The following is a 21,071-nucleotide window of genomic DNA, read 5'->3' on the forward strand; positions in this document are numbered from 1 at the left end:
TCAACCAAAGTATAAACATTCTCCATACAGGTAATGGATTCAGATACAGAAGTATAACATCAAAATTTACTATTGTGTATTATTGGGGATATTTCAATTGATTTAAATGATTTCAAGGTAGAACTGAAGTAGTAGCTCACATAGCTAAATTGTTTCGGTCCACATGCCGCAGGGAATGATGGCACTTGGGCGGTTCGCTCCCGTTTGCCCGGTCTGGGCCACAAGTTAGCCAAAGCTGCCAAATGTGGCCCGAATTCGTTTTGTGCCATTTGGGCAATATTCACCATTTACCACATGGTCCACTTTAGGTTCCCATCCAGATTACACTTTGCCTAGGGCACCGCATGTTTGGTTCTTCCAAACTGTCCTGAAAGTATCACTGGAAAAATGTCTCTTTGAATCAAAATTGTACTTTAAATGTATCGCTGTACGTTAAGCATAAAGTGTATTCAAACATAAAGGTACAGTGTGTACGATTTAGCGGATCTATCGGCAGAGTTATGTTTTCATTATATAATTATCTGAAACTAAGAATTGTTTGTTTTTGTTATTTTAGGAGGAGCCCAGTATGTCCATATCACGGAGGCCGCCATGTTTCTACTGTAGTGAACGAACCAAACACTGGCTCAGCGAGGTTCTTTGTGTTTTTAACATTATCTGAAGTTGTCCTAGGGGACGGCGAGGGATATGGGGTTTGCTGCAATATGTAACTTCACCACTAGATGCCACTAAATCCTACACACCGAACCTTTAAGTATTACGTTTTTCCATCCCAACCAAATTAAGTGTCTTTACGTATTTCGGGTGCGCGTTCTTTTTGTTACTTACGGTAACGCGCCATTACCACGGCTGACGTCACGAGGAAGTATCCAGACCGCTTTACGACACTGTTGACAGCTGCGCCACTTTGATGTTGGTGTAAACTCACGTGTTTAAAATAGTTTTTGTTTGAAGTTATGAATTAATTCGCAGCGTGAAGTTGCCGCTGGGTCACAAATGAGTGTTTTTGATTTGTTTCGCGGGTTCTTCTCGGTGCCCGGAGGTCACCACCGCGGCCGGAGGTGAGTTTAGCTAAGCTAAGCTAACAGAGGCTAGCAGAAGTTGGACATGAAGTGGGTCGGTGCTGCTGATTCTTGGTCAGTTAGCTAATGGAGGAAGAGATTAGTGTTTATCTGCCAGGAGAACCACAGGGAACCACAGGGAACCACTGGCTAACATGGTGGCTGCTAAATCCACACTGATCTGGGAGTGAACAACATCAACACATGAGGATAAATCCTGAACTTGTGATGAGTTATGCTGATTGTTGTGTGTCACTCAGGGACCCCTTCTTCGATGCCATGACTCATGACGATGATGATGATGAAGAGGAGGATGGCTTCTACCATGACGGGTACCGGGGGGAGGAGCAGGATCCCTTCGACAGCGCCTGGAGGTTCGGCTTCAGCATGGGCCCGGACGGGATGAGGATCCAGGAGCCGCCGCTGTTCGGCCACGTCCTCCGGGAGATGGAGGAGATCTTTTCCCAGATGGGACAGTGGGACGCGGCACCCGAGTCTGGACACTTTGGTACAAGCACTGGTCCTAGCATTAAAGGTCCAGTGTGTGGAATAAAGGGACATCTAGTGGTGAAGTTGCACGTTGCAGCTGAACACCCCTCAGCTCCCCCTCCCCTTCCAAACATGAAGGAGAACATGTGGTGGCTTCAGTTGTCATACAAACTCAAAAGATGTTTATTTAGTCCAGTTTGGACTAAATAAAAAAAACATGGCAGCCTCCGTAGAGAGGACCCGCTTCCGATGTATATATATAATGTATTTAAATATGAAGAGCCCATTTTAGAGTTTGAATAAAAAAGTATTCGTACAATTTAGATGAAACACACTAGTGACAACATCACAAGGATTATTTTATATTAAATGTATGCCAATAGATCCCTTTCACCTAAATCTTACACACTGGACCTTTAAACATCATCATCCAGGACTTGTTGGAGCCTGATCAAGAAGTTTCTCCTTCCATGTGCTGTTTCATCTCATTCTCTGTTCCCTTTATGTTGAAGGCGTTCCCAACATCATGCCGCAGCCGCCATCTCAGGACAGACTAGAGGAAGGAGGGGGGGCATCCAGCGGGAACCCCCTGAGAGAATTCATGTTGAAGACCCCTGACAGAGACACACGAGGGCCCCAGCCAGGACCGCAGACAGAGCCCAGACATGATGGCCGCCCTTTGTCCAAGGTTAATGACACACTATCCACCATTTCAATGTCTCCTTCATGATCTAGTTTCAGGGGCTCATTTACATTTTTTCATATCTTCTAAGTTCTACGACATGTGGGGACAGGGGCTTGAGAAAACCCCGGCGGGGGAGCACAGAGGAGACAGAGGTGAACGATGATTGTAATCATTCAGAAAAATAAACTGAGTAAATGTACTTTGTGATGTCTGGTGTTTGTCAAACTAACTTTCCATCGTCTTCAGATCTGGACTCTGCCGTGTCCGCCGGGGGCCTGGACCAGATTCTGACGCCACCTGCTGGTCAGGCGCCGAGTCAGCCCAGAATCCACTCGTTCTTCCAGTCGGTCTCCATCAGCAAGGTGGTGAAACCTGACGGGGTAACCATGTTAATCTTAATACTCATATATTATTATTCTGTCACAGCAGATTTCCACATGCTTATTTTATCCCACTATGATGGGACTAGTTTTCAGTATTGTTTGGACCTTTCTAATATTTGGATGCAGTTGCAATGTGAGTTAATGTGTCTTTGTGTGTCTTTGTGTGTCAGACTGTAGAGGAGAGGAGAACAGTCAGAGATGGAAAAGGCAATGAGGAAACCACAGTGACCCGCTCAGGAGGCCCCGGGGTCCTGGAGGGACCCGGCGATCGACCTGTTCCTGTTCTACCGGGTGAGTTCATCCACACTGGCTGTTTTTAGACTCTCAGCTGATTCACTGTATATCTTCGCAGATTTTTCTTCTTTTTAAATAAATCATCCATATCCCTGTGTTTTATTCCAGGTGGTCAACGGCCTTTTTCAGACTTGCGGGATGATGACTCGTTATTCTCCAAGCTCTTCGGAGGGTTTAAATAACATGTTGGTCAATTAATTCTCTGGACTAATCAAGCGTAACTTTGTTATCTGAAAACGAGTGCGTCAGTAGAGCTGTGAGTTTTTACAGGATAGATCTGTAAGTGGACAGAACACTTTTAATGACCGACCGTTGCCAAATTTGCTTTCGGATCACCGGCCCGATGATAACGCCGGGTTTCCACCCGACCACGTAGCCACACGTCAGGGATTGAACAATTCACAATTACATATTTTATTTTTGTATGGTCCCGCAGACAGACCCGTGTGTGTGTGTGTGTGTGTGTGTATGTGTGTATGTATGTATGTATGTATGTATGTATGTATGTATATGAGTGTGTGATGAACCAAATAAAGGGTCTTAATATATTGAACTCATTTTTCTCCCTTGTCTTAAATGTCAGACAAATCAAAGTCCATTAAAAAGGCCTGTGATGAAAGTTTCCCTTTGAACTTGTGCTTGAACGGACTTTCTGTCTCTGATACTCAAGGTTCTCTTTCATGTGTGAAACATCAAGAGGTCTCGTTCCTGTGGTCAGTTCACGAGGGGAGTGGAGATAACACTGCTTTTTGAAAACAGGATTTATCCTTGACTTTATTGCACCTTCATTCCAAACATTGTTAATAAATATACAGAAACTAAATGTCATGGTGCTGACTCGGGTGTTCGCCCTCAGCTACTCACAAACTTCTGTTCCCTTCTGGCACATAAAGCTCCTAAAATCGTGAATGTCCTTTCTTTTAAAGTGAGTATTTATCTTTAAAAGCTTTAAATCAATACAGACATTAATATTCCCTCCTGTGTAAACTCGTCTTTTCTGCCTTAGCAGGTGGACGAGCCGTGTTTTCAAAACTGAGAAAAAAGAAAGATTTATCATAAATGATTTAAGGAACTTTAGAGAAACTTGCTTCACTTAAAGTCATGAAATCACCAAAGGTACAGATGAACACAATTGGCTGTTTAACAGGTAAAGAATAAGAAAAGGTCAATTCCTACAGTAAATAGAATTCTCTTGTTTATCTCTTTACCTTTTTGTTTTCTGCACCATATTTCTCACAGTTACCTGGAATCAGCTGCAGCTCTCAGATCTCTGATGTTCACTTATCTGCACTTCACATTACAACCACTGATATTTGTCCATTTTTCTGTTTGAACTTGTCGATTTCGCAGCATCAGGAGCTTAAAAAGCCTCCAGCATTTTCTTTAAAGAGATAAAAATCATGTGAACAAAGGAAGAATAAATATCACATGTGAAGGCTGCGTTTATAATATATAGTCATCCTCATTTATTCTACACTGGAAATGATTTAGGACCATAAAAAATGTCTAATTGAACTCTGAGCTCTTCTTCCTGATGCATCAGAAACCAGAAAACTAAACCTGAAATCTGTCGTCTCTCTTATTTACCTGCTTATATGTGTTGTGATAAATTATACAGACGCACTAAGTACAAGTTATTATAAAGATACAGAGATAATGTACGGTGCCGTGACACGAGGAAGATGCACACTCGGCTTGATTTCTCAGAAATGATTTTCTTGATTGAAATGAGGAAAATCCAATCCTGTGAGGACCAATCAAACGAGAAGAACAATCAAGAGTCGATTCCAACCAGGTGAGGTCACAGAAAACCAACCAAGGGAAGCAGCATCGGGTAGAAGGAGCCCAGTTCTGTGAGATGAATTCTACTTTCTACTCAGTCCTGCTGGGATCTAGGTTCCAGATGTCCTACAAAGTGAGCTACTCTCCTCTCCTACGTGCGCCTCGGCTGAGCCATAAAGCGTGTGACGCAGCCGGCGGCTCCAGTATGAAAGGGCAAACTCTGCTCGGTCAGACACACGGCGGTGCAGTGCTGTGCGGGTCTGGTGCGCCGGATGCCAGCGACACGGCTCTGACTGATCACCTGTGGCCGGACGGTGCAGAGGAAACCCCGGGGATGGAGAGGCTGCTGAGGAAGTGTCAGATCAGAAACCAGCTGGTCAGGGAGTGCATGGCGGAGTGCCTCGGAGTCTACGTCCTCATAGTGAGTACATCTTTTAAAGAATATAGGTTTAGGTTAAAGAGTTAAATGAGGTTAACTACAAGTATATATCTTTCTTTTTAATGTGTAAAGATGGTAAACTACAGTAAATGATTCACCCTCTGAAGTCAGAACATACACAAACTGTCCTTTTCGTCTTTTACAGTGAATGCATCTTTTTATTAAGCTGTTAAAATGATAAATGAATAGATGTCTTCTTTATCAATTCATTCAAGTTCTCCCTTCATCAACATCAAGTATTTCAAATGGTGTCTTTTTATATTCTGTTTTGATGCAGCTAGTGAATCTTCACAATACATAACCAAGGACTTTGGCCTGAGAGAGAGAGACAGAGAGTAGGAGATAGTGTAACAGTGAGCGAGGGGGAGGTAAAAAGGGGGGAGGATAAAGTGTGTGTGTGTGTGTGTGTGTGTGTGTGTGTGTGTTATTTTAAGATGGACAGGGATGTTTCTTCATCTCTGCTTGTTGCGTTTGTTTGGTTTTGTCTTATCTGAACACTTTGTTTTATCTAATCGACGTCTCTCCTTTACAACAGGAGTCGTAAAGCCAGTTCCTCGGTAATGAAGCTGATAAAAACAGAGATTACACCGAGACAAGAGTGTGAAGTTAATTACCTGTGTAAGGATATTGTGTGTGAACTGTGTCGTTTTCATTTCAGGGTCTGTACTCGTTTGTAAACATGCGGATCTGTTCTGTTTATTGCACTCGTTCACTCAATAACAGATTTCCGTGTCATGTAATTGCAGCTGTTTGGATGTGGCTCCGTTGCCCAGGTAACCACGACCGAAGATAAGAAGGGGCAGTACCTGTCAATCAATCTGGGTTTTGCCCTGGGGGTAACGTTTGGGGTCTTTGTGTCTCGTGGAGTTTCAGGTGAGAGACTGTACAATGTCCCCTTGGTTATTAATATATTAAAAGGGGAAAAAAATATAAAGAAAATCTGATGAATATCCTCAACTGATGTAATTTGAGTTGGCACCAGCTGGAGAAAACAAATCTGTCGAGTTATAACAAAGAGTTTCCCAGGAGCTCTGCTGCCTGCTCTTCATCTCTGCTTGTCACTACTTGTGTGGCTAATCTGAATCTAGGGTTTAAGAGTCAGCAGGAGAGTTGCACTGTGGGTAATGCAGGAGTCAGGTTGAGTCAGTATCAAGAGTCCTTGGAATAAAAATGGTGTAAATGTTTGGGCCTGCTGCACCGATGATCATTTCTTTTAACAGATCTGGAGTTTAATGTGTAAATCCATATTTATAAACCATGGCAGAAGTGAAAGTTGTTTTTTTGATGCAACTATTAAAAAATACGACCCACTCCTGCTCTCACAAAAAGAATCAAACTGAACTTGAGCCAGAAGGAAAACAACCAAACCCTCCCTCCTTACTTTGTGCAGATCAGAAATACAAACTGTGCAGGTTAAAACTCATTGATGATGGTAGATTATATGTGCATGCAAAAGGTATTAAAACCTCTTAGAATATATATTTCCCGAGACAAAAAAACTACGATTTCTAACTTGTATATAATCCTTTCCTTTCCCCAGGTGCTCACCTGAACCCTGCTGTGTCTCTGAGTATGTGCGTCCTGGGCAGACATCCATGGACGAAGCTGCCTCTCTACGTCTTCTTCCAGGTGCTCGGAGCCTTTCTGGCTGCAGCCACCGTTGCTCTGCAGTACTACGGTGAGTTTCCAACAGTGTTCGACACAAATCAGAATCACAACACAGGTCCAACCAACTGTTCTCTGGGTCTGAGACAGTTTGAATTGAAGGATCAAAATGTCACTATTTCCCCCCCATTGTCGTCAAATTGCATATGAAGTGCAGTGGCGTGGTTTACATGTACTTGTGCGTGTGTGATGAGCTGTTTGCAGACGCCATCCAGTCGTACAGCGGGGGTGAGCTGACCGTGACGGGTCCCACGGCCACAGCAGGAATATTCTCCACCTACCCAGCCGACTACCTCAGTCTGTGGGGAGGGGTCGTGGACCAGGTCAGATACCGACACTGGTTTTCATTTTGAGAAACAATGAATAGAAATGTTGACACCAGCTCCCTGTGTGCACGCCGTGTCATTATTCCCATGTTTTCCAGGTGATAGGAACAGCTGCCCTGCTGCTGTGTGTGCTGGCTCTCGGGGACCAGAGGAACAGCTCCCTCCCTGATGGGCTGCAGCCGGTCCTGGTGGGAGCAGCCGTGCTGGTTATTGGCATCTCGATGGGCTCCAACAGCGGCTACGCCCTCAACCCAGCCAGGGATTTTGGGCCTCGGTTGTTCACGTACATTGCCGGCTGGGGAGTTGATGTTTTCAAGTTAGTCATCTCCCATCGGGGTTCTAGTTTTGTCTGCACAGTTAAAGCTTTCACTCGTTTCCTGCTCCATATTAATGAGTCTTAATCTCTGCAGGGCCGGAGGAGGCTGGTGGTGGGTGCCCATAGTGGCCCCCTGTGTGGGAGCTCTGCTGGGGACGCTGATCTACGAACTGATGATTGAAGTCCACCATCCTCTCGCTCCGACCGAGCTCCAGATGTCGTGTCAGGAGGCGTCTGAGACTAAGACGGGACTGGAGCTGGAGCCAGGCTGCGAAAAAAACCCCACTTTGTGATGAAATAATGAAGCTGAAACTTTGTCATGAACAGTAAATGTGTCATGAACAGTAAATGTGTTATACCCAGTGAAAGTGTGTAAATGTTTTATGTGACTCATGTATTTGGAACATGTAGATTGTTTCTTTGGAATTCTATACAAATAACTGCCCCCAGGGGATGAAAACTTGTCCTAAATGATCTTATCCTGTTATAAAAAATATTTAAGATGACTTGGAATCAGACAATTATTGTTCTCTGGTCAATCTCTTTAACTTTGTTGACCCTGTTATTTTTCGTTAGTGCCAGAATCAGGTCAAACATTTGATTTGTGTTGCTGCCACGCCAGAGAAACACTAACAGACCAGGATCAGTTATAACGTAAAAAGATCTTTTACAGGGTTATATTTTCACACTAGTAAGACATACAAACATAGTATTTTTCACTTTATATCGTGAAACGAATCATGTTATAACGTGATAAGTTTGTATGTTATGTGAAAATATAACGTATACAAAATGTATATAACATGCTTTTTTTCCTGGTTTGGCAGCATTAGGCTTCCGTACCCTCCTGTCAGTCTCAGCTGCTCTTGTTTATCACTGATGTGAATTTCATACGAACAGAACTGAGATCAGTTCAGCTCGTAAACAGAAAGAAGCTGCGACCCTCAGTCCTCCCGGCTGATGACAGCGCCGCTCGAGTCAATCGTCTCCTTTTACACATTTATTTCGAAACAGCACAAAAGTGTATGGCATTTCAGCAAGCAGACCACAACCATGGAAAAAGAAAATGACATGAAGTTTCCACTATTGATCTATATAAATATGATAGCATGACATATAAAAGATACAAACGGACAAAAAAAAGAATTCCACTCGTCGGCCTCCATCACGTGAACGTGAAGGCTGTTTTTCAAACATATAAAAGAAACGTGAGTACAGCAAGCACTGATTCTGTAGATTAAAAAAACATCTCAAGAGATAAACATTTGTATTCATACACATTAAGACGACACAACCCCCCCGCTCTCACTCTGCTTTGTAATTACAATGTATAGCTACCTCTGGGGGGGTAAGGGGGGGGTTCTTTTTTTCTTTTTAGACTTCAAATGGTTTTGGAAAAAGAAAGGAACGGTACAAGTACAAATACTATACGTATTCACATTATCATAACAAGTTACTAAAACCAGAACGCTTTTCTTTTAGTGTCATATATATTTACATGGCAAAACTCGTACACGTACACTACTGGCAGGAAGCCTGGCCTCTCGTCTTCTAGCTTTACGATTAACATCACCACACGTTATTCACACTACACAGGTCACACGCCTCCAGTGACCTCGCCTGCTAATGAAATGCCCTCCAGGAGTCGCATCTCGTGTTTGTGTCGCAGGGAAATCGTCACCGTAAGATTCGGCGCAACCGACTTGCACAGATACCAAGAGTCATGATGTGTTTCATATAAATAAATATTATAGCAAAATAAAAAATAAAAATCAGTGTCAATTCTACGCTCACCAGATGTCGAGGGGATTTTTTTTTGCTTGATCATGTGAACCGGCGTCTGGAGCTGGTAAAAACCGGCCGGACGCCAGAAACGAGCGACGACTTGCAAACGAATGTGAGAATGATGTAAAGTAGAAAAATATCGGCACTACAGCAATCATGAGTACAGTGGGGGGGTGTTGTGTATTAAAATATGCGATACATGTGGTAACAGGCAGGTGGCGACACTCAGTGCAGAGTGATTGGAAAACAATATGGCTGATATAGAAATGCTTTAGTTGGGGGGGGGGGGCCGTTTGAGAGCCGTTCCACTATCACAGGTGCGTTCAGTCAGGTGACCAGTAACAGGATCAAACATGCAGTTACAATCGCACACACGAGGTGCCAGAGATTTAAACTGTTTACTGTAGCTAAAAAAAACAGCAGAGGAAGCAGCTCCGTTTTCGTCGACATTCATATTCTGCCGCCTCCCTGCTCGGGCGTGACACTCGACTCCTCGTCGCAGATGACACGTCAGTCTCAGAGGAACCCGGCCCCGCCTCTACTGGGGCTTGTCCGTCTTGTGTGCGGTGAGGAAGGCCATGCCATGGGTCCTGAAGTGGGTGTTGAGGTCCGAGGCCTTGTCGAAGCGCCGGCCGCACACCTTGCAGCCCAGGTTCCCGTCGCCGTCCTCACCCAGCGCCTGTGGGGAGGAAGCGGGAGAGCCATCCGGGGAGCCGTGCGTGCGCGCGGTGCCCCGTTCCGCGTCACTCTGGGTATCCCGCACGCGGTGAGCGATGAAGCGGTGCCGGCCGAGAGAGCCGGCTGACGCGAAGCAGACGCCGCACTGCAGGCACTGGAATGAGGCGGTGTCGGCCCGGTGCTGGGGGATGTGGCGCTGAAACTCTGCGCCGTCCTCGGTGGAGAAGCCGCAGGGGACGCAGCGGAAAACGTTGTCTTCCTCTTCCAGCTCACTGAGCGACGTCGATGGCACGGTCGCCCTGCTTCTCTTGGCGGGAGCGCTGACTTCCTCACCCTCCTCTGTGGCGTTCTCTTCCTCGTCTCCTGCCCTGGCTCCAGGGGGCACGCCCTCACCGTCTTGTTCTGAGGAGCTTCCTGCACCTTCTCCCCCGGTGGCTGCACGCTTCCTGGTCATGGGGGCAGCCTGAGGATAAAAGAAGAGAGAGAGAGTTAATGTTGGACTCTTACAGTTTCAGAAAGAAAACAGCATCACCACAGGCAGAACACACTTTAAATTACAACTCAGCCAGAGGACTGTTCCTGTCTTCACTCACCTGTCCATCCGGGGTTCTGTGATGGAGCCGAATGTGTTTGTCCAGTAAGAACCGACTGCCGAAGGTCCGCTTGCCTTCTGTGCAGTATCTGAAACAGAATTACACAAAAGTTTTGTTTCAGTTTGTGTGATGAAACACAAATGCGTGTTTTTGACGGAAGCTTCCGGGGACTCACTGGCAGTGGAAGACTCTTTTGTTGCCCTCGTGAATAACGCGCTCGTGACGTCTCAAGCTGGAGGACGTGCTGAACGTGCCGCCACAAATACGACAGGGGAACTTTGAAGTGGGCGGCACACACAGGGACGCAGAGAGAGAGAGATAAGATAAAAATATATTGAATCTCAGTCAAACCCGCGACAGTACAGACAGGAAATTAACAGCAGCTTCCCTCTCGCACTTTTTCCAACCACAAAGTTCAATGTTTGAATTTGATGGACTTAGCGTCCTCCTTAACTGGACTCAATATGATCATTCAAATAAATAATAGAGGTAGCGAGCTCCACCTTGCCATGCTCCGTCTTCACATGACTCAGATAGGTGTCGTTGTCAGTGAAGGTGGACTGACACTGGGGGCAGGTCCACTCGGTCTGGGCAGCGAGTTGAGTGCTGCCCCCCGCCGCGGTCGCCCCCGGAGCCTCGTAGTCCTCGTCGGCATCGTCGTCTTCGTCGTCGTCCTCTTCCTCCTCCTCTTCCTGCTCCCTTCCCCAGTCTTCCCCGTCAGAGTTGTCAGGCTTTCCAGGGGGCTTGGATTTGAGGCCAGAGGGGCTGGATGTGAGGGTCGGGGCCGAGACGGGGTTAGGGGCCTCCGACACAGACTCCTGTTTGGCTGCTGGGCCTCTGTGTGTGGTCTGAGCGAGGCGATGGGAAAGTGAGACAGAACAAAAAGACAGACAGCGTTCAGACGTGATTCATTCACCTTCAAAATATTGATTACTCCAATTCACAAAAACATTTCCATTACTCCAATAGCTGCTGTTCTTGGTATAGAACTTATAACAAAGTCCCCAGAGAGGAACTCTGCTAAGGTCGATCCAAGAATTGCTGTATGCCTTAGTTGACACCACATTCACTGTAGAAAGCAATGAACAGGCAACACATAAAGGCAAAAGGCTCATGAACTACAATATACATATAATACCTGAATAAACAAACCTTAATATGCTCCATCATTGAACCTTTCTGGGCGTAGAGCTTCGTGCAGTCAGGACACTTGAACACGTGCACTTTCTGCTTGGCTAGATGAGTGTCAAAGTGCATGTACAGCAAGGGCTTTTGGGTAAAGACCGTATCGCACATCACACACTTGTAGATCATTCTGCAAAAGAAGAAAAAAACACAGATATTCTTAGAATCTGTGACCAAAAATGTGATTGTAATTTTCTTTCTGAAGATATTTCTCAGCGTGCAGAATGAAGCAGCTGTCGTACTTGGCCTGTCCTCCGGTGAGCGTCGGGTGTTGGGTGCTGATGTGGCTCTGGGCGCTGGGGGAAGACTTGAAGGCCATGGGGCAGCTGGGGCACTTGTGGAAGACCTCGCAGTGAGCCGTCTGAATGTGGGACTTGATGGAGTTCAGGCCTCCGAACACGACCTGGCAGCTCGAGCACCTTGATAAAGTAACATTTGTTAAACCTCCCTTATTTTCATGAACTGTCTGTTCATCATAAAAAATCTCTGGATACATTTTTGCAGATTGGTTTTTATACCATTAAACTTTCATAGACTTGGGCTGTTTGGAAGACTAATGACTGAGATGCTATAAAGTAAGAAACTTTATCAATTAACTAAATTGTTAATTGAAAAAAAGCAAGTAAAAACTTGTATTTTCAGATTCACAAATGTGATTATTTGCTGGTTTCCTTTTTGTCTGTGAGAGTAAACGTAACATTCTTAGATTATTAATATTTTCTTGGACAAAACGATTTCAATATGTTGAATTGGGCTTTGGAAAAAGTTAAATTTTCACCATTTCAGACATTTTACAGATCATTCAAGTAAACAGCTAAATAATTTACGATCTTTCATTTTCCTACTGATAAAATATGTAAAGATAGATAGTTTTGGAAAGTGTCCACTCACCTGTAGCCGATGCGCCTGGCAAAGTGCAGACACGCCTCCTCCAGGTGGGTCTGGAAGCCGTCCTGCCGGGCGATCCCACCGCACTCGGGACACACATGGGGCGCTTTGTGTTTATGGATCCTCTGGTGGGCGGACACCGCACACGAGTTTGGCAGCATCATGGGAGGTGAGCACTGCGTACATGTCTGAAACAGAAGAAAGAGGAAATCACACCTTTACCAGCAGCAGACACCAGCAGCACATTGACACTGTGCTCTCATCGCCAAGTCTTACCGAGTTCGGAGCAGCTCTGATCTGCTGGAAGTGGGTGACCAGATTAGCCTTGCCCGCGAATTGTGTTTGGCACTCCGGACATTTGAAGTTGTGGTACTGCAGCACGTCGGCCTTCTTGCAGGGCAGAGGCATCAGCGCTTGGGGACCCTGAGGCACGCGGCGCACCGGCCGAGGCTGAGATGCTGCTGGAGATGAGGCGTCCTTCATCGGGCTGGAGTTGGCAGACATGGCGGCGCCCCCGGATGTGGTAGAGGGAGAGGAGACTGGAGGAGACGAGGACGAAGAGGTGAGCAGGCCTGTTCAGCCAGAGGGTGGAAATCAACCGGGACAAATGGGACATGGTCAATGGAGATGAATCGCAAACGAAGGATGCGTCAAGAGGAACAGGATTTAAACACATTTAATGTGTAGAGCTGAAATGATGAGTCAATCAACAGAACATTAATTTTGTAAATCTAGTAATAACTTTTTTAAAGAAGGATGCAAAATCCCTTTTTCTTTTTGGAATATTTCCAACTGTCTTTTGGTCTAAAATATAAAGTGACTATCTCTAGAGTTTGGACTGTTGATCGGGCGTCTAAATTCAAACTGACTCCAAAAGCATCAAACACACTTCTGTGATTCCTCAGAGAGAAAACCAGGTATTGTCTGTTTCCGACTCCTTAAAATGTAAGAATTAAATTTGTTTTATGTGGTTGTAAATGAAAGGCTCTGGGAGATTGTGATGATTATTTGAAAAACAGATGTTGAAAATATTTGTCAGCTGCAGCCCAACTCACCACCAATGGGCGTTATGTCCTGCTGGCCAATCATCTGCTCCACGGTGACAGGCCTCATGACCAGGTGCGAGCACTGCATGACCAGCCCACGCTCCTTGTGCTCCCTGGCGTGCAGCAGCAGGCTGCACTTATTGAAGAAGGCCAGTCTCTTAGCACAATGGTTGCAGGTCACCTCGATGCGAAGCGATCGCCGGTCGTAGTGGCGAGCCAGGCTGCGCTCCAGGGCGAAGGCGTCTCCGCACTCCAGGCAGCGGTACCCTGTGGCAGGGAGCGGGAGACCCCACTCAGGCGGCGGGGGGGCAGAGAGGTCGGGCTTGTAGCTCGGCAAAAGGTTCTTACTGTTCAGGATTTTGTTAAAGGCCTCCACCAGGCTCGACTGACTGCGGGAGATGACGGCGCCTGTGCTGTTGACGATGGAGGCGGGTTTGTTCGGCGACAGGGTGCCGCTGCCTCCGTTAGCCGTCTTGTTAGTGGTTGTGCGTACGCTGATCCCACCGGCAGCTACAGAGAACTTGGGGGAGGAGGTCACAGATGGAGTCGCAGGCAGAGCAGCAGATTTGGTGATGCTCACAGCAGTGGCGGAAACCTTGGCCTTGTCAGATGCAGCCATTTTGTTTTGGACCTTGGTGGCGGCAGCAAGCATCACGCTGCTCGCTGCGAGTGTCGACACAGGCAGAGCATTGAGAGCACTTACTTTCTGGGATGTTGTTGTCATGTGACCGGGGGACGCTTCGAGCTTTTGGGCCTGTTTTCCCAGCAGCTTTCGCTCCCCAGTTTGAGCTTTAGAGTCCAAACCTTTCGCTGCGGCCCCTTTAGGTGCCACCCTGGTGACAGTTCTGGTGATTCCACCCGTGGAGGTTTTAATTGTCTTTATTCTGACTTTCAAGGGTCGGGACGGGGCTCCAGAAGCAGCAGGTGCAGGAACATCTCCAACATCAGTGGACGGGGGTTTAGGCTTCCCATCATCTACCTCCATTTTTTCCTCACCCGTTCTCGCATTTTCTCCCTTGTCAGCTTTGCCATCGATGACCCTATCGATCCCATTCCCCACCTCCATCTCCTCCTCCTCCTCTTTGGGCTCACGCAGCTCAGAAGGAGGTGGAGTGGAGGCCACTGCGGGGCTGGAGCACCTCTTTGAGCTGACTTGAGCCGTGGATTTTGGGATCTCTGGCTCAGGACTCTCTGGAGAGTCTCTCTCTTCGATGACGTGTTCTGGGTGCCGGTCCTCCAGCTGGGGACTCTCCGTCGAGCCAGACTGGGGGGTTGAGGAAGTCAGAGAGGCCCCAGACGGAGTGTCCCCAGGCTTCGGGTGAGATGAAGTAGAGGATGGAGGCTGAGATGAGACAGAGTCCGACTTGTAGCGTTGGCTCAGCTGAGGGCAGGTCGGGGAGTCTGGGGTCTCCTGGATCACCAGTGGACTCCCCAGGTCCGGGTCTGAATCATCCTCCTCCATCTGCTGGTGCTGAAATCCAGCGGGGCCACTTTTGGGAGCTCCGTTAAAAGGCTGAGACGAGTGCAGCGGGTGCGATGAGAGGGCAGAGGGGGGAGTTGGAAGCAGAGGCTTGGAGGGCGGAAAGAAAGGTGAGGACAGTCCGACGGGCCCGGCAGCAGCCAGAGGAGAAGACCCCGCTGATAGAGAGGACGACGACGGTAATGATGCTTTGACGCCATCAGCCCTCTCCTGGCCTGTGTCCTGCTGCTGCTGGTGCTGCTGCTGGAGAAGCTGCATCTTCCTGGCCCGACCCACTGGATCTCCAGACCCTTGTGCCACGAGCGGTTTGAGTCTGTTGAAAATGTTCCCCCCTTGCTTGTGAGCCTTACTTACACCGGCTGCTTCTGAAGACACTTTGGGGGTGTTCATTGACCACGGCGCCCCGTTGGACTGGGCCTGGCTGAGGGGCAGGGGCGTGGACACACCGGACGCCCCAAAACCGTTGTGGTTCAAAGCCTCGGACTCAGCCATCCCAGGGGCACACGCACCCAGTCTGGGACCCACATCCACCCCGGCGATCACATCAATCGGGTCCTGGTCTGCGTCCCCCTCGTCTCCATCTACGGTCTCCAGGCGTACTTTATTCTTCACGATCACGCTGACAATGGGGGTGTCCGCCTGCGGGTCAGCAGGGCTTGGCGGCCTCATGGACGACCCAACACCCACCACACTGTCCTGCTTGCCCAGGGGGGCTCCTGCGGCTCCATGGGGCCCCTCCGCCTCGTCTGGGGCAGACTGGATGGCCTCCTTGGCATCGATGTCAGGGATGTCAAATGCTGCCAACAGGTCATCGAAATCTGGGGTCTTCATGTCCCCCATGCCGGGATTACCTCCTGTGAAAACACAAGAGGCATGTTAGAAGAGGGATCCAACTCTTCTCCACCAGAATATAAACATGCCACTAAACCAATCAACATGCAGCACATTTTAAATCATTTACAGGCTTTGACGTGTTTTATATTTACAACGTGTGCATTTCCCCGAGCACATTGGTTTGACAGAATCTGACAGGCTGCAGCCGGTTAGCTTGTTATGGTCCTGCACTAGCATACACATTAGCCTGTTAGCATGCTAGCGTCGCCGTTTCTGCAGCCAAACCCTCCTCTGCTGGAGGGTTTAGCGCCAATTCGCCGTGAACGCAGAGACTCGGATTCATTCCAGCTTTGACAAACATGCAACATCTTCACGGTGGGGACATTTCGAGACTCGGTTCAACCCGGACGGCGACCTCGCTTTATTTTGAAGCTAGCGGCATTCCACTCCCCCCCCCCCACACCACACGGCTGGGGCTGGCTAGCTGGCCGCTGAGCTCCAGCCGAGACAGAGGGGTCATTTAGCTAACGAGCTAGCGATCCCCGTTACAGACACAAACAGGCAACCGGAGCCGGTTTGCCGAGGTGTGGGTTCACAGCGGCGAAGCCCCGGTGACCGGAGGGCCGACCATGGCGGAGGAGAGGATGGCCGGGACGGGGAGTTTCCTTTAATATTTCATGTATTTTTGATTGTTTACCTGGATGTGCGATTCCCGACTATCCTAGCTCGTTTTCAGCTGAAAATGCGGCGCTTCCCGTCACATGATCCGGGACATCCTATCAGGCTGTGATCGCGCTGGAAAAATGCACCGAGGAGGATGCTGCTAGCGACACGTATATTTTTTGATTTCTGCAGCGGACGACTTGAAATATTCACCCTGTGTCCTCATGTCTTTAAAACCGCATGCGAAGCCACCTGTCTCTGCGAGGATCTGATGGTTCTCTGTCAACCATCAGGACCAGAGGACAAAAACACCACAAGGAAATGGGACTAACATATAGATTTTTATTTCAAAAACACACAAAGACTTGACAGGAGTGTGTGGCTGGTTGTTTTCTTCCCTTCTGGGTGATTGATGGGTGACAACACCACTAGGAACATGTAGGGTAAAGACTGCACGAGGCCCAAATCCTATTTATAAGATCAAATAAATGTGTGTAACTGGGGAGTCAGATATCACAATAGAAAATCAAGACTGTAGGTTTTTTATTTCTTGCATGTTGGTGCTTTTTTCAAACAGGAGAGTATTAAATGTCGGTCCCAGGGCCGTCATGCAGGAGAAAGCATCTATTCATACATAAAAAGTAATAATGCATTCGTCTGCAAATTGTTCATTTTTTTTAATCTAGTCAACATCTGGAGTCTCTGTCAGTTTCTCCTTTTCTTTCTTCTCATTTCTTCTTCTCTTCGTCCTTTTTGCCGTCTGGCTTGTTTCCTGTCTGGGAGGCCAGGGAGCCCATGGCGTTGCGGATGGCCTCGTTGTTGGGGTCGACGCCGGGGAGGTTCTCCAAGACGCTCTGAAGAAACTCTGGGTCTTGCATCACATCATAGTCATCTTCCTCCTATTCAATTACAATAAAGGAGAAAAATCTGTTGGATCCATCAGGTCTTTTTTTTAGGTTTTAAGATCTAATGGGTCCAGGATGTGGCCGTGTCTCATGTGAAGGTAAACGTGTGAATTTATGAATTATATCCATTCTCATTTTTAATAGGAAACCTCAAATTATATGTCATTATTGTATGTAAATATGCTTTAAGTTTTCATTTCAAAGTTCACTGTTATTAAGATCTGTAACAAAACCCTTATAACACGCCTATTACACCCAAAATTTCATCCACTGCTGAATGTCTTATTACACTTGTAAAAAGTCTCAAAATTGTCTCCCGGTCAATTTTAAGATATGGATGTTTCCTACTAAACTCTGGTTCTGAAGTCGTACCTCACTTTTCTCTTGACATTTTCATGTTCAGTCTTGTGGTTATTTGTATGAATGATTCAACCAGGGGCTTTTCATCTTCATCTAAGCACGAGCCTCAAAGGATAAGCTGTGTAAATAATGGATGGATGGATGATGACTCACCTTGGCTGATTCTGTAGTGTCCATGGCGGCTCCTGTGTCCATTTCACCATACTCTGTTCACACAATTAAAGAAAATCTTATCACTATTTTAAATAACACACAGCAAATATAAGAGCAACCAAAAGTGATATCAAGAGCATACATGTGCACGAGAATCAAATGAAACTCACCTCCACCGGCAAGAGACATCTGCATGGCGTAGGCGATCTGCTCCTCCTCTGTCATGCTGCTGAAGTCAGGAAGCACCGCTGCACCACTCTCAGGCTGAGATACTGACATCTTCAACAAGGCCTCCTCTGACTCTGTGAAAATCAATCAAAATTCAGTTAAAGCCTAAAAATATAATTGAATTAAATCCAAAACATTACAATTCTTATTGTCACTTAGGTGAAGTCAGTTCCTAGTTTACCATCTGCAGTGGGTGTGGTCACGCCGGCCTCGGCTGCAGAAGCGACAGCAGCTCTGCGGGCGTCTTCCTCCTGCCTCTGTCGCTGCTCCTCCATCGATACACGGAGGGCCTAAAAAATGCATAGAGATGACGTCAACATTTTAATCATGGGATTTTAGTCCAGATACTGCATGTATTTCTTTATTGATGCTATGTAAGTGCCCTACTATATCATCTGCATCACATTGTTTATATTTTTCTGTGTAGATCAGTGGATTCTAACCTTAGACTGGTTCCTTGGAGCCAACACATGTATTTGCTATGTAAACAGTAACTCCTAACATTGACTCATGATATTAAGTTATTATATTGCTTACCAGTGCCAGCTCTGGATCAGCACTGGGATCCACACCAAACTCAAAGTCACTGGCACCAAGACCCATCAAAGCACCGCCTTCACCAGCCAGGATGGGAGAGGAGAGCAGTGCATCAGCCAGACTGGGCCCTGGAGGGACGGTGACCAGATGGGAGCCCGTGCCCTCCTTCCCGTTAAGAGTATTTATGAAAGCTGTCAGCTTCTCTGTATTCAACTCCTAAATAAAACAGTTTAAGAACGAGGGTAAGGGCAACGGAAAACTTATTTTATAAATACATACAAGTGTCAGATACACCAAATTTTTTTAATTAAATGCAAGATAAAACAATTCTGTCTGAAAATCACTCTGTCTTACAACAATACAAAGGGATTCCTCACCTCTTCTCCAAAGTTGACAATATCCACATTCACCTTCTCTTTTTTCAAACGCTTTGCCATCTTCACAAGCTGCAGAAGTGACATGTTCGGACAGAAGCAGTCAAAGATAAAGAAAGAAACAAAACATTAACAGTCATATAGTCAGTGGGACAGATTGTAAAACCTATTATGTATCATCAATAGGAAACAACATTTATCTCTGGTACAAAATATGATACAAGACTTAAAACCCACATCTTTTTCACTATCCTCAACCGGACTCCCAACAAAGGCAATGATCCTCATCTTGTGGTTTTTGCCTTGTCTGTGTTTAAGGGCCAGCTACACAAGAAAAAAAATCAAACATATCAGAAATAGGGCATCCCAAAATCGTCTGCTGCTGAATCATAGTTACTGGGTCCTGGCCTTGTTTTACATTTTAAAACAATGGATTATAATCAGGAAATGTTACACACGTGAGCCACTCGGATGCCCGTGCAGAAGGTGATATTTCCTTTGGGCTGGATAGCGTGGAGCTTGGACAGGATGCGGCCGGTGTCCGGCGTCAGCGTGGTCAGGACCTCGCAGTTACTGCATGAAAACAAGAGTCAGTGTTACAGCAGCACGGAAACATCCTGTTGTTGACATCATGCACAACAAAAACAACATTGTATTCAGAGCAGCAGCAATTACTACTTCATTGACAAAAACTAAACAATCAGCAACAAATAATAATTTAAGCCGTTTTAGGCTAAATTATCTTTCTGACTGATATCTGGAGACGTCAGCTTGATCTGTGGGAAATTAGAACACTATTATTCATGCAATAAAAGTCACATTAAGTCAGTAATTAAATAATCATTTGGTGCTGGCCTAATTGGAGTAAATTCATTATTTCACACTTGTGTTTATCTGTGGATGTACAGTAATAAATAACGTGTGCCTATTAGATTCTCCATTACAGATGTGTGTCTATGGAAAGTGGCGACTTGGAGAATGTTTTGTTTGCTGAGGAGATAAAAACGTACTTTGCCATAGTGATGAGGCCCACGTTGTTCTCGGGGTTGCTGCGGGTTTTGGAGTGACACACGATGTTGACCGCATCTTGTTGAGCCTGAAGCCTCGTCGGCAGGAAGTCTCCATTTCTCATGTATTCACTGTTGTCCACACTGGGGAGAAAACACACATTCCACTCATCACTGAGCTAACATGCTAACATTAGCAAACATGTCAACCTTGACCTTATTCGGCCCAGTAGCTTGTTTTCATTAATAACACATCTTCCTCTTCGTCACCAGCTCCCCGATGAAGGGTCTTCCTCGCCGGGGAGTTGGTGAACGAGCTCGCGGTTCAGATTTTAAGACATTAGCAAGTGAAGCTAACGTTAGCAAGCGGTGTCACCACTGTCGCTCGTTGTAAACAACACATTTAAGGTTGTCAGTTCAATAATCAGCTAGAAAGTACTTAGCCGCAAATAATGAGACTTAAAAACGCGGATAATTAACTAAATCTTTAATACGAGAGGAGATGTGAGCTTCTTTTAGCCACAATGACTCGGCATCGCGTTAGCCTGCTAACCGTTAACGGCCATTTATTGGATCAGTTTCCGGGAGATTTCCCCCAAATCCCGCTCTATGGACAACATAAGTACAATAAATATAAAACACGTCGTCGTGTGAACAGATATCTGATCAAAAACTACAGGAAACACCAACTTAATCCAGCTCTTACCAGACCATAGTACTTTCCAGCCCCATCTTGGAAACTTCTTGTTGCTCTCTGTCGTGGTCTCGCAAGCTCACCCGCTATTGGTTGAAGGCTGAGCAAAGTCAAATCTGATTGGTCAAATTTTGGTTTCCTGTAATTTCTTTACTAATAAAGGTTGTGTCATTATCCCAACGTCCACTTTCTTTTCCTTTTTTTTCTTTCAAGTGTTTATT

At 46.4% G+C, this 21,071-nt stretch overlaps 4 protein-coding genes and 1 non-coding gene across 9 annotated transcripts; 2 read left to right on the forward strand and 3 right to left on the reverse strand.

The window, feature by feature from the left end:
• The first annotated feature begins 863 nt into the window (after positions 1–863).
• Positions 864–3,144, forward strand: hax1 (HCLS1 associated protein X-1). Its single transcript, XM_034600217.1, has 7 exons — positions 864–1,061; positions 1,322–1,569; positions 2,063–2,238; positions 2,324–2,387; positions 2,482–2,615; positions 2,789–2,909; positions 3,021–3,144. Exons 1-7 carry the CDS (start codon positions 997–999, stop codon positions 3,092–3,094), a joined length of 882 nt encoding a protein of 293 aa, XP_034456108.1. The 5' UTR covers positions 864–996; the 3' UTR covers positions 3,095–3,144.
• A 1,567-nt stretch (positions 3,145–4,711) lies between these two features.
• aqp10b (aquaporin 10b) lies at positions 4,712–7,880 on the forward strand. Its single transcript, XM_034600214.1, has 6 exons — positions 4,712–5,115; positions 5,880–6,006; positions 6,674–6,811; positions 7,003–7,121; positions 7,223–7,440; positions 7,535–7,880. Exons 1-6 carry the CDS (start codon positions 4,771–4,773, stop codon positions 7,731–7,733), a joined length of 1,146 nt encoding a protein of 381 aa, XP_034456105.1. The 5' UTR covers positions 4,712–4,770; the 3' UTR covers positions 7,734–7,880.
• Positions 7,881–8,429: 549 nt separating this feature from the next.
• On the reverse strand, positions 8,430–16,759 carry znf687b (zinc finger protein 687b). Of its 4 annotated transcripts, none has more exons than XM_034600189.1 (11): positions 16,627–16,759; positions 13,625–15,949; positions 12,846–13,108; positions 12,573–12,757; positions 11,924–12,100; positions 11,649–11,811; positions 11,000–11,344; positions 10,672–10,772; positions 10,497–10,584; positions 9,759–10,366; positions 8,430–9,689 (listed from the first exon to the last, which is right to left on the reverse strand). In XM_034600189.1, exons 2-10 carry the CDS (start codon positions 15,933–15,935, stop codon positions 9,764–9,766), a joined length of 4,236 nt encoding a protein of 1,411 aa, XP_034456080.1. In that variant the 5' UTR covers positions 15,936–15,949; positions 16,627–16,759; the 3' UTR covers positions 8,430–9,689; positions 9,759–9,763. The 4 variants fall into 4 exon arrangements, with proteins under 4 accessions (XP_034456080.1, XP_034456075.1, XP_034456077.1 ...); XM_034600184.1 differs by having other exon boundaries at positions 12,846–13,141; XM_034600186.1 differs by lacking the exon at positions 16,627–16,759 and adding an exon at positions 16,304–16,618 and having other exon boundaries at positions 12,846–13,141.
• Positions 11,467–11,601, reverse strand: LOC117771180. The gene has a single exon (XR_004615533.1). It is a non-coding gene; the product is annotated as a small nucleolar RNA SNORA13 (small nucleolar RNA).
• A 161-nt stretch (positions 16,760–16,920) lies between the features above and the next one.
• On the reverse strand, positions 16,921–20,984 carry LOC117770597 (26S proteasome non-ATPase regulatory subunit 4). Of its 2 annotated transcripts, none has more exons than XM_034600216.1 (10): positions 20,863–20,984; positions 20,160–20,300; positions 19,608–19,722; positions 19,387–19,473; positions 19,153–19,221; positions 18,776–18,991; positions 18,420–18,528; positions 18,181–18,312; positions 18,011–18,063; positions 16,921–17,491 (listed from the first exon to the last, which is right to left on the reverse strand). In XM_034600216.1, the coding sequence occupies exons 1-10, from the start codon at positions 20,886–20,888 to the stop codon at positions 17,321–17,323; spliced, it is 1,119 nt and encodes a 372-aa protein (XP_034456107.1). In that variant the 5' UTR covers positions 20,889–20,984; the 3' UTR covers positions 16,921–17,320. The 2 variants fall into 2 exon arrangements, with proteins under 2 accessions (XP_034456107.1, XP_034456106.1); XM_034600215.1 differs by having other exon boundaries at positions 18,011–18,066.
• Between the last annotated feature and the right edge of the window lie 87 nt (positions 20,985–21,071).

Source organism: Hippoglossus hippoglossus, chromosome 11 (assembly GCF_009819705.1).
Source record: "Hippoglossus hippoglossus isolate fHipHip1 chromosome 11, fHipHip1.pri, whole genome shotgun sequence".
NCBI lineage: Eukaryota > Metazoa > Chordata > Actinopteri > Pleuronectiformes > Pleuronectidae > Hippoglossus > Hippoglossus hippoglossus.

Coding starts and splice junctions, on each gene's coding strand:
- hax1 (XM_034600217.1), top strand. CDS start 997: ATGAGTGTTTTTGATTTGTTTCGCGGGTTCTTCTCGGTGCCCGGAGGT. Junction 1,062..1,321: donor GGTCACCACCGCGGCCGGAG/GTGAGTTTAGCT, acceptor TGTGTCACTCAG/GGACCCCTTCTTCGATGCCA. Junction 2,910..3,020: donor ACCTGTTCCTGTTCTACCGG/GTGAGTTCATCC, acceptor GTTTTATTCCAG/GTGGTCAACGGCCTTTTTCA.
- aqp10b (XM_034600214.1), top strand. CDS start 4,771: ATGAATTCTACTTTCTACTCAGTCCTGCTGGGATCTAGGTTCCAGATG. Junction 6,007..6,673: donor TGTGTCTCGTGGAGTTTCAG/GTGAGAGACTGT, acceptor TCCTTTCCCCAG/GTGCTCACCTGAACCCTGCT. Junction 7,122..7,222: donor GGGGAGGGGTCGTGGACCAG/GTCAGATACCGA, acceptor CATGTTTTCCAG/GTGATAGGAACAGCTGCCCT.
- znf687b (XM_034600184.1), bottom strand. CDS start 15,935: ATGGGGGACATGAAGACCCCAGATTTCGATGACCTGTTGGCAGCATTT. Junction 13,142..13,624: donor GGACATAACGCCCATTGGTG/GTGAGTTGGGCT, acceptor CTGGCTGAACAG/GCCTGCTCACCTCTTCGTCC. Junction 11,812..11,923: donor CTCACCGGAGGACAGGCCAA/GTACGACAGCTG, acceptor CTTCTTTTGCAG/AATGATCTACAAGTGTGTGA.
- LOC117770597 (XM_034600215.1), bottom strand. CDS start 20,888: ATGGGGCTGGAAAGTACTATGGTCTG. Junction 19,474..19,607: donor CGGGCATCCGAGTGGCTCAC/GTGTGTAACATT, acceptor TTTCTTGTGTAG/CTGGCCCTTAAACACAGACA. Junction 17,492..18,010: donor ACACTACAGAATCAGCCAAG/GTGAGTCATCAT, acceptor GTAATTGAATAG/GAGGAAGATGACTATGATGT.